Below are 11,951 nucleotides of genomic sequence, written 5' to 3'. Positions count from 1 at the left end.
GGCCTTGGACTTGTACTCTAAAGAGAGAGAGAAGCGTCGAATCGGTAAATTTTTTTACAATACGCGGAAATGAAAAAATTGTTTTGTTAAACATTTCTTTTTTTTTTTTCCTTTCGGTTTTGCTTCTTTTTCGACATAAAATTATAATCACTCCAATTATATCGCAACGGCAAATGTAACTGTAACGATAAATGTAATGTAGATGTTGGTTGTTTCTCTTGTTATAAAAGACATTCGTGCACCTTGGCTCGACTTGGCAAGTCGAATAACGAGATGGTTTGCTGCGGTGGTAGAGACTGTTTCGATCCATGGCAGACAACGTGGCGACAAAGATTTATCAATCGGGTCCAACTCGTCGTCGTCGTCATCCTTGTTTTCGATAACATTTCATCCGTGGAAATTTTTGGCAACACGTTGAAATTTGCAGTTTAATATTACGATACTGTTTATATTGTTTCGAGTTTCTATTTTTGCGTGTTAAAACGCTCAATTTCTTTAAATATATATACATAAAAAGCAGAGCGATTGTTTGTGTATTTTCCCTCTCGAATATTGTACATGTGCTAGCCACGCTATCGATCCGAGAGTGTGTGTGTGTGTGTGTGTATACATAAGAAAATTTCTACCTAGATAATAACGACATTTCTGAGACTTTTTCGACAATATGCTTCGACAATATCCTTTTCCATAATGACTTTTCATCGTTTATTTGTCACATGTCATACATGTCGATGTGCAACTTGTCAGTTATCGTGCTCGCATTCGCAACCGGAAATGTGTCTTTTTCTCTCACGTTTGCGCTCGAATAATTCGCCGAAACAAATGGTCACAAGTGAAATGATGTAATAATGAGATGCATCCGTGATATCGTTACGTGCAAAATTCTCTTTCGGTAAAGAAAATGTCACGAGCGATGTAAATTAGCCGCGCGAATAATATGTAATCCGAATGTGTGCCGAAATTTGAAATCTTGACGCGTTAAAGTAGTAACGCGCGGTTGTTCCATCTCGGTGCTCTTTTTTTCCGCAATGTCGACGATTGCGCAAAATAACGATCTTGATCGATTCGCGTGTAGGATTCTTTCGTTCGCGGTCGCTTTATTCACTACGAACGATAATTGACACCGAGCACGTGCTTACCATCATCGTCACGCGGTCGAGCCAAGATGGATCGCCCTGTCGTCAGCCACTTGGATGACCACGCGCGAAACAATCGTATACATGACGTGTACTGAGTCACGCGCGATAAAAAAAATGCACAAATCGATTCTTACAATTAGAATACTATATTTGAGACACACGTACTCCTCTTTACGTTATACATACGATAATTTGGCCATTACGCGCGCATCATAGCTTTGTACGCTCGCATTTTTATATCTTTATACCTTGTTAACTACGAACAATCGAGCGAGAGAGAAAGGTCGTATAAACGCGTATTATGGATAAATGTCCAATGTAGACACATCGCTTGATTCGCAGCTTTTTTTTTCATTTTGTCGTTTGCGTAATCGTCAGAAGCAGACGACCAAGATAAAATGCGTATACTTTTTTATTCTCGTCACGTTGGAAATTGTAATCTGGTTTCAAAAGTTTTCTTATTGAACGATTTAAATAAAAAAAATAACATTTTGTTTTTATTTAGAGAGACCTTGAAATACCGCTTCTATATATAATCTAATATCAACGCTATTAATATTAATTACATTTTACTAGTATTGAGTAATTGATCAAATATTCGCACAAAATGAAATGATTTTGCAATTGCTTGTACACACGTATGTATATATAAACTTTTTTAAATATACAGAGAGCCTAATTACGTACGTGCACCCTGAGCGCGATGCGAAAGTAACTTGTGTGATTGCATAATGGGGTTAACGCTTAACGGTTCAACGCGCGTACAACGGTGGGCGTCTGCCTTGAAACAGCTGTTTGTTTTCAATGCCGACGGGTATATTAATATATCACGTATCCTGTAAAAGACATTATACAGTATGTAGTATAGGGGTATCCGAGGCTCCCGAGTTACGCATGAACGCTTCGCCAATTTCTCTTCAGGTGTCGTAAACGTTCGCAAAAGTTACCCTCGCTACTTGTCGACACCATGATAGAAAAAACACCTGTTGATCAAATTCCGAATAAGAATAATTTGATTGTAAATTTTCCATTTATATCGAGATGTAAGATAAACAATTTCTCATGAAATAATCTGTATATATGCGCGCATTATCGAATATTTAAGAAAGAGAGGATAGAATATAGTCGCGATATGTATAGCGAATGATTACAAAGACACGTGTATCGTTGACACGATTGTGTATTAATGATGTGTGCGTGTATATCGTTGCATATTTCCATTCTATTCGTGTACAGCGAAAATTACAATCTTATCAAGCAGAAGCAATTTAATCGTTTACAGGTTTTACAAGAAAAAAGACATGGAAAAAATTACGACATATATCGATATAATAATTTTGTAATATATATAATCTGAATTATTCTTTTTATATATAATATTATATTTCCAATTATATCTTTACAGTAATTTTTGGCATGTAAAATCTAATCGTCACGTATCTACATCTCGTTCGGGGATCGGTTTCAACGAGTAACGTTCGAATAGCGTTTTACGTCACCGACGACCACGACGCGGTAAACAAGTATTCGCACCGTGTTTGGCATTCGGCCAAAGAACCACTAAAGTTTCATCGCTATTGCTTTCATTTTTGCAATCTTACGTATAATATCTGGTCTATCATCTGGTCTATGATTCACGCGCGACATTGTCATTCCTCCCTGAATTAAAGCCCGATGATTATGAAATCTGCTCCGGGAATATTATTTAATTGAGAGTTTATCTCTTTCCGGGGTGTATTAAAGCACTCTCGCGGACCGACTTGTAGAGATGACGCGCTATATACGATATAATATAATATACATGGTAGGGACAAGCATTATGTCGCTTGCGCATTGCAGTAAGTGGTAAAACACCCGCTCTCCGTTTCGTGCCAAACTATTTGACTATAGCACGCGTTTGGCTCTACACTCTACGATATATGTATACATGTATATAGACCTAACGTACTAAAACCGACCGTGCCATTTTGTTTACAGTCTCTTGTCTCTAACTGAGAATTGGAAATAAAAATTTATATCCAATTCGGATATGTACTACACGCTAGAGACTCCTATCACAATTTTGGAAAAATTATTTCAAATTTTTCTTTTAAACAGATGGCCTTCAAAAAATTTAAGTTTGAAAAATCCCCTTTCCGAAAAATCAATGAAAATTGGAAAAAAACTCGTGTCATAATTTTCTAATGTCTAATTCTCTTTTTGTATATTTGCGCGAGCAAAAGTGATAATTTATTTCTCTCTTTCAGTTTCCTCGATGGAGAATACCGGTAACGATAAGCAAAACGAGTCGGACGAATGCGACGTGAACGGAGATAGTAAAAAGCGAGACGACAACGACGACGACGACGACGACGACGACAACGACGAAGACGACGACGACGACGACGACGACGACGACGACGACGACGACGAGGACGAAGACAACGACGACGACGACGAAGACGACGACGACGACGAGGACGAAAACGACGACGACGAGTCGATCAGGCGGAAGGATAGAAAAATGAAGACAGAGGACAAGCGCGAGTCTTTAGAAAATATGAATTTGAAAAATGAGATGAAAACGCTGACGAAAGCTTTGTCGATCGACCAAGAAGACGAGAAGAGCAAGGATATCGCCGACGAGCGCGAAGAGGAACGCAAGGAAACGCAGACGAGCGATGAGAAGAAGGAGCAAGAGTCGTCCAGCGACAGCACATCCACCAGCATCTCCGACGACGAGTCCGAAACAAGCTCGGAAGACAAGACGGAGCCGTCGAAGCCGGCCGTCGAAACGGCCAAGACGGCGCAAGCGGAAACAAAGGAGGAATTGAAGGAAAGCGCGTCCAAGAACGAGGATATCACCGACGATAGTGACATCGAGGATGATCTGGTCTCGGCAATTAATTACAACACCATCACCTCCCTGGCGGCGCTCAAGGATATGTTACAGTCGTCTGGAGAGGATTCGGATGGCGTGGACAGTTTCTTTCATCATTATTTCCTGTCGCATGTCAATCGGTTACCGTCGAGGAATCAAACGCATAGCCCGTATCCCTGGGGCAGGAGATTGTCGGAATGCCGAGAAGAGGACGAATACGAGACTGAGGAAGGTGAGAGAAGACGGCTTTTTTCCTTTGTAATTTCAAAGAGAACTTTGAAAGCTAATTGTTTCGCGCGAACAATTACCGAGAAAAACATACAGTTGCGAAATACATGGAAGCTATTACGAGGAGCTCGTCCAATGAGAGCTAACATTAGCCAGCGTGCTCGCGCTTTGGCAAAGCACGGCGCAAAGAGTCACTCCGTAACGATCGCCTAGGTGTATTTATAACACGTTTCTCTTTTCGCCACACGTTCTCTCTTATCGATACGATCCTTGACCGTTTACAAGGACACACTCGAGATATAAAATATCAAGATGTCGCGCGCGCGAGAAGCTTCTTTATTTCTTTATATGCATTATACGCGCGTATTCGGTATCGCGAATCAATCTATTTGTAATAATAATATTGTTTTCGTTCATTAATTTAACAGCAAGGATTGCCTTTTATTGGTGCGCGCACTCGTGATAGTTTTATTTGCCGCGAACTGTTCAACGAGGTCATAGGAACGTCTTTGTGTCGTTGCTCGACCTTGGAAATTGTACACGTACGAACGAGATAATGAAAGCTTTGTCGCGTTACGTGGCGTTTAGACTGTGACTTTTCAGGGAAGAATGCCGATAGTCCGAACGTCGACAACAAGAAAGGTGCATCGACGATTGAAAAGATTGAAAAGGCCGATAGCGTTTCTTCCAAGACATCAAAGGCATCGAGCCCCTCTTCCTCGGAGAATTCCAGTTTCGAGAAGATTGATGAAAAATCTCTTCCGACGTCTAGTGTTTCGGACGCGAAACCATCGTCACCATCGTTATCGACGACGACGACAACGACAACAACGACGACGACGACAACGACGACGATGACGACGACGATGACAACGACGACGATGATGATACCGCCGCCATCAACGACGACAACGATGACGACGATGGCGACGACAACGATGACATCGGCAACAGGCACCACCATCCCGGAAACGACGACGGCGACGACGACGACGACGACGGCGACGACGACGACGACGACGACGACGACGGTTGCGACATCAATCTCCGGTAGATTCACAACGTCGACAGTGACATCGCCAACTTCTACGACAAAGCCTCCTCTTCGGAGAAGACACACCACCGGCATGACTTTTCCCGCTACGGATCCTCCTTCGTATTCCACCAGCATGACTTTCTCGAGGACTAGTCCGTTGCCGAGTCCACATCTCGACAAGAGATTCTTTGACTGCAGTTTGATCGAGATGAAGAGTCAGGCGAGCAGCACCAGCACTCTCGATTACGATTCCACGGAGGAAGTGTGGATACGCAGAATGGATTTCGTGCAGGAGAGAAAACGGCGAGTGAGTATTATCTCTCCCACGATTCTTCGAACCCAAACGATATTGACGGAGAAAAAGATTTTTGTTATCGAATGAGAAATGAGAGATTATAAAGAGACTTTAAGAGAAGTGAAATTAGTCGCAACTTTTTCTGCCGTTTGTCGTTTTCGTTATTTTTTCAAGAATCGATAATGACAAACTAATGACACGTGCGTACACGCAGTCCCGCGTATCATCGCCTCTCGTCGACATCCTACATTTATTTCATTTATAATTAATTAATCAATTATCGCGAAGAGAAGCAGTCCCACAAATTTATCAACGGCGAGCCTAGTTGGTCGATCGATTCTCGCAAATGCTGATGCTACGAATAATCTGTCCATTCGCTCTGTCGATCCGTTGTTTTCTATTCGATCGAATCACGATTATATCCAGTCGGTGATACGTAACGAAGCAAAATTAGATTCGTCTCGTCGCGTATTTGCGCGCATTTCTTCGGCAACGTTTTATTAAGATGTACGCATATCGGCTCATCGATGATGCTTATGCGCGCTTGCTCCGCTTGCTTATTCGTGCTGTAACAAAACGGTTGAAAATGCTGTTTCGCGCTTTCGTAACAATGCTTCCGCATACAAACCCAAGGCCCGTGAGCGATAGTCGCGTGAGTGAATGCCCGTTTAATGCGTCATTCGCATCGATTTAAACTGCTCGTTCATCCATTTCGCTTCCTCCTTTTTCCCTCCCAACATTGTCATTACTCCAACAAAGTGCAGATTTCTGCATTTTATTACGAGCTTTTGCATGTCAAACGTCACAAGTCATTGCCAACAAAAAATCCCCGTTATGAATTTTTGTAAATTGCAAAAATAATACTCGCAATCAATTGTCATCTTGCACTCCTCGAAAAATGAAAGCAGCAGTATCGATCGCAAAGAGCTCGAAAACTTTAGCTTCTTCTTCTTTTCCTCTTCTTCCTTTTCTTCTTCGAAGAAGGGCGAATTTTTGATTATTTGTGTGATGAATTTGACAAAAAATAAGATTTGCACGATTGTTAATTATCAATTGTCGCCCAGCTATTCAGATAGCAAAAATAAGACTAGATATTATACATGTTTCTAAACGTTGTAGTATCGTTTGTCCCAGATCCCAATGTAGTAGCTCCAACATCTCATGAAAGGGATGGGGGAGAGTAATACGAGGCTTCCTTTAAGCTCTATCGATTTATTCAAACGAGGAATTACCGATATTGCGAGGAAGACTTATGAATAAATATTTTGACGTGTCTGATCGTTCCATGCTCGTCGTCGTGGCTGTAGGATGTAGTTAAAAAATAACATTATAATAATTACAAAGGAAATTTAGATATGTCATAGCGTAAGAAAAAGTTTGGACAGTATCTACATTTTTTTCCAAGATTACTGCATATTTTTGTAACTTTTGTCGTTTCAATTCATTATTATACTATTATACATATATCGCTTATTATACATGCTTGAATGCACTTTAGAATTCCTCCAATTTTTTAATGATATTTTGACCATAAATAAAAAAAGAAAAATATAAAAAAAAGAGCTAAAATTATTGTTTTCTGATGCAATGCGGTTTCATCGAAAATATTTTGGAAAGAATAAACCAGGGTGTCTGTAAAATTTGGAGTGCAACAATATATTTTGAATATAATTCAAAATTATACAATAACTATATATTCTCTCTTCCTTTCTCTCTCTCTCTCTCTCTCTTTCCTTTTTAAAAATATAGATTACTTTTCGTCTTTTAGAAAATAAAATAGCTGTATCGCATACACGTAAAATATGATAAAAATGTAGATTGCCACACATACACACACACACACACACACACACACACACACACACACACACATATACAGGGTAGACCATTTTAATCAATACACGCGAATATCTCGAAAATAAGTTTTTTCAAAAAATGTTTCAGACAAAAGTTGTATGGTTTCGAGGGGGACATAAGATGGTGCCATTAGTTTGACCTTGAAGAGTCACCTGAAGGTCACGTAAAGGTCACCTCCAACTTTTTAAATGGGACACCCTATATATTTTTGCATATTCTTGTAGCTTATCTCGAGAGCTTTCCAAAACACTATAATTAAGTTAGTTTTCATTAGGTACTTTTCGAGTTATGAAGCTTGAAATCATTTCTTAATTTTACATAAACCGTAAAATATCTTGTAAAATATTCATTTCTCGATTATCTTACCTTAATACTTTTATGCACAAAATAATGAGAGGAATCAATTGGTGTAATTGTTAATTGATGTAATTGTTAATTGCAAATTACATTTTTTTTCTTCGAAACAACTATGTGTTTTCTTTAAAAGTTGGAGGTGACCTTCAGGTGACTCTTCAAGGTCAAACTAATGGCACCATCTTATGTCCCCCTCGAAACCATACAACTTTTGTCTGAAACATTTTTTGAAAAAACTTCTCCTTTTCGAGATATTCGCGTGTATTGATTAAAATGGTCTACCCTGTATATACACGCAGATGAGATACACGGAATTATCTTAATAATCGGTGATAAGGGCCTTATGACAATTGTCTAGGAAATATTATCGCGACCATCTATCTGATACACAATAGAAACAATATTACTGACGATGAGCATGATCATTGTCCAAAGGAAAGTCGTTATCGATAACGAGTTACGAGCGAAAAGATAGCGATTGCGATACTGGATGTTCATTATCGGAATATCTGTTACTTGTCATCGAAATGTCGCGGACGTACAATATCCGGGCAAGAAATATTTGAGAACTATATTGTTTTCGACTCAAGGTGTCAAGATGTCGGTACCTCTCGGGAGAATACGAAAATACTCTTTGGTGCCGTATCTGGATCGTTGCCCAGAATATCACGGGACTTATAAGGTATTACATATGTTTATTTCTTACAAATAATATTCCATTCGCTCAATGATTAACATTATGGCAGCTTAGCCAAAACGATATTTTAAGGGGTAAAAAGAGAGAGAGAGAGAGAGAGAGAGAGAAAAAAAGAGAGAATAACGAAAATGAGAACCTCTTGAAGGAAGGTCGCCATCCTGTCGCAATCTTCTTCGATCCCATCTCCCATTGTGCTCCGCAAGAATTCACATGAATGCGCACAACGAACGACACCACGGGATGTCTATCAATATTTTCTCATTTCGCAATTATACTCGATTTACAACTCATTGTTGTTTTTCTCGCTGTGTTTGTATTGTTAACGAGTCTATTTCTGTGATAGACTATACATATAAACGTGGGAATGACTAGAACCGTCTTTTAGCAATTTTTTTTGGAGCATGCATTGGCAAATAAATAAAAATATTGATGCTACGTAATCTAAGAGGTAGTACATTAGTTTTATAATTCAGGAATTACGCCGTTTATTATGAATTTTAGTAAAAAAATTGCTTTTTTTTTTCAAGTAAATATAAGTAATTAACGCGATAACAAATAATTAACAATAACGATTATAATCATTATAATTGACATATTTGAGCAGATGGCGTATGATTTATAATTTACTGTACACAATTTACTGCACGGTTTTCATTTAGCTAAATATAATAAAACGGATAAATTCTAAATTTGCACTTTAAAAGTCGCAAACAAAATCAGAAGATTATTTGTATATTTGTTGGATAAATTTTTTGTTGAAAATATTTGAAAGATATATCTTTTTATTATGCAACTGCAATGTGTATATATATATATATATATATATATATATATATATATATATATATATATGTATATATAATATGTATATGTGATCGCGTACAGTCATAATCTTTCTTTCTTTTCCTTTTTTTAATGCAAAAATAAATCAATAGAAAATTTCACAACACGAAATATCTTGTATTATACTTGATGATATGTGAAAAGCTTGCGTAAATATAATCGCGCTATATCATCTATCGTGTGATTAAACAGCGATATCTAATCTTGTGCGCCGCCTTCGGTTCACGGTTTATAATAACTCTTTCGTAGTCATTGGAACTGCAGGAAATTTTTGGTGTTTGAGAGATTTTATATTGGCATATATTTTTTTTAAATCTTTGTTTCTTTTAGGAACTTGGTTCACAACCACTTCCAACGATTGTGACCGAGGATGCGGACAATTCCGGCCACGCATCTCAAGGCCACAGGCCAAGAGCAGGTGAGTTAATAATTGATAATTGTATGTGCAATCGTTACATCTTTTTTTTCAATTCCTGCAATCAGTATTTACGTTTTATTAAAATATTTGACTACCATATATTATAATATTATTGATTTTTATTTATTAATAAAAAATAATTTTTTATAAAGGAAGGAAAAAGAATAGCATATGCAAATAGAGAGTAAATGGAATTACACGTAAAACGCAATTTATTGAGAGAGAAAGTGAACAACAGTTAAATAATTACGTATTATGTTAATGGAAATAGAAGCTATCATCATTTTTAAGTAAATTAAAGAGGATAATGAGCGTGACCAAAGTAATTTAATTTACAGATACATGGGGTTCGCATTCGAAGCCGATAAAAAAATCGAATTATGGAAGTGCACCCAGTTCTGGAAAATCGACACCTCTTCCGCAGCCGACCGAAGCGTCAAGCTCGTCCAGTTCTGGCAAGGGCGGTCGAAAGACTTCTGGTACTCGATCCGGTTCCACCAGTTGCAGTAATAGTCGTAGTAATAGCACGGAACGTAGAAGAAGTAGCGGCACTACGGATGACACCGCTAGTCCTACGAGAAAGCCGGCGCTCTTTGATGCTTTCAGGCCGAGGAGCAAGTCGGACGCCAGCAAGAGAAAACCCAGTATTATAGCTAATATGAAAAGTGCCGTTCAGGTAAAAGAAAAGAAGAATATTTTGAAAATGACTTGGATTACAATAATTAGTAGAAACTTTCTCATCGCGAGATCTATATTTAGAATATGTTATAATACACATACACACACATGCCTGCATTATATATATTAAGTTTAAAGAAAAAAGGATCCTTTCAAGTAGCTGAGAAACGTGCAGAAAAGAAAATAATTTTTTAACAATATTAGAATGTAAACTTGGAAAAAACTATATTTGGATAAGATTTTGTAACTATATGCGCACGTATGTAGTATTGTTAATTTTTATTCATTTTTTTCTCTATCTCTCTCTTTGTCTTTCTGCCATTATCCAGCATTCCTTGCATAGAGGATCGCACGGGAGCTCGTCGGTGGATGTACATACAGAGAAAGAATATCATCGAGATAGCCAAAGAGAACAGAAAGAGAATAAGGAACAGGGAAGTGGAAGACCTAGAGCTGGATCCGAAAGTAGCAGAAATCCTGTGAGCAAGGTTATGGATCTTATCAGGCACAGGAGTCATAGTGCCTTGAGTGCAGAGGATAAGCGAAAAGCTGTAAGTAACTCTTTACGTTTATACTTAATTATTTATCGATTTAATAACATCAATAAAAAGTATTTTGAATTATATGCAGATTATGCACGAATTATGTTTGTGCGATCAATCGCATATACATGTATATTTCACGCATCCTGTTTATTGATAAATCAAGAATTCCCTACTTTTTATATTATTATTTGGCTTGGCATTTTATAATTTGTTATTTAACTTTGTTATTCATATTCAAGCACGCACTCGTATTAAACGCAAATTTGAAATTTTGTCAGATACACTTTATGCAAAATCTTTATAATCTAAATATCATAACGTAAATCAGATAGAAAGACGAAACAAATTGACACGGTAACTTGAAGAGAATAAGGAAGCTATGATTAGCTCGCGTCGAGAATCTACCTTAGCAAAGATGTCTTCTTTATCGCACGTAGGCAAGAACGTTTCCCATCTTTTTGCCTTTCGGTTCTTAATTTGAGATCAACAGAGAAATTGTTATTAAATGGACGGTAAATAATATCCTATCGTTCGTAATGTAAAGCACGTAATGTAAACGTGTAATCGTGATTATATGTAATTAAGTCGGTAATAAGGAAAAGAAATAATAATAACAAACGCTCGAGACATTGAGCATAAGCGTTGCATTAAAAGCGTATCGAGATGTATTCTATATATTCGATTGGCAATAATTATAAAAATAATAATCGATAGAGAATTTTCTCTCATTTTACAATGTGTTTTTCACGAGATATACTATGTTTATATACATATATTTAGGAAGATGTGTAATCTCTCGCAACTATACAGAAAATATCCGAGTTTTTAACGTGATTGACCGCATTATATGAGCGGAATGTCATATGAGCAAAATTAAAATAGATTGCTGTATAAAATGTGCAAGTCGTAAATGGTCGACGTAGTAGTTTTGCGTGGACGGTATGTTATTTATAGATTAAAAATGAAAATTTTGACATAGTCTATTCTTTCGGTAACTTTAA

General features: G+C 37.7%; 1 protein-coding gene across 2 annotated transcripts in view; it reads left to right on the top strand.

The window, feature by feature from the left end:
* The window catches only part of Snf4agamma (SNF4/AMP-activated protein kinase gamma subunit), a 38,490-nt gene that overhangs the window by 2,490 nt on the left and 24,049 nt on the right, over positions 1-11,951 (top strand). Inside the window, exons 2-6 of one of the 2 annotated variants that reach the window (XM_083088233.1) lie at positions 3,386-4,231; positions 4,831-5,570; positions 9,640-9,727; positions 10,066-10,403; positions 10,735-10,956. In XM_083088233.1, the coding sequence (XP_082944359.1) occupies positions 3,394-4,231; positions 4,831-5,570; positions 9,640-9,727; positions 10,066-10,403; positions 10,735-10,956 (2,226 nt within the window). In that variant the 5' untranslated portion in view covers positions 3,386-3,393. Of the gene's footprint in view, positions 1-3,385; positions 4,232-4,815; positions 5,571-9,639; positions 9,728-10,065; positions 10,404-10,734; positions 10,957-11,951 lie in introns of both variants that reach the window. The other variant, XM_083088232.1, reaches the window with a different exon arrangement.

This window comes from Camponotus vicinus, unplaced genomic scaffold (genome assembly GCF_025532165.1).
Source record: "Camponotus vicinus isolate PSW18456_S1 unplaced genomic scaffold, iyCamVici1.0 SCAF_14, whole genome shotgun sequence".
Taxonomy (NCBI): domain Eukaryota; kingdom Metazoa; phylum Arthropoda; class Insecta; order Hymenoptera; family Formicidae; genus Camponotus; species Camponotus vicinus.
This window is presented reverse-complemented; position numbering and strand designations above follow the sequence as displayed.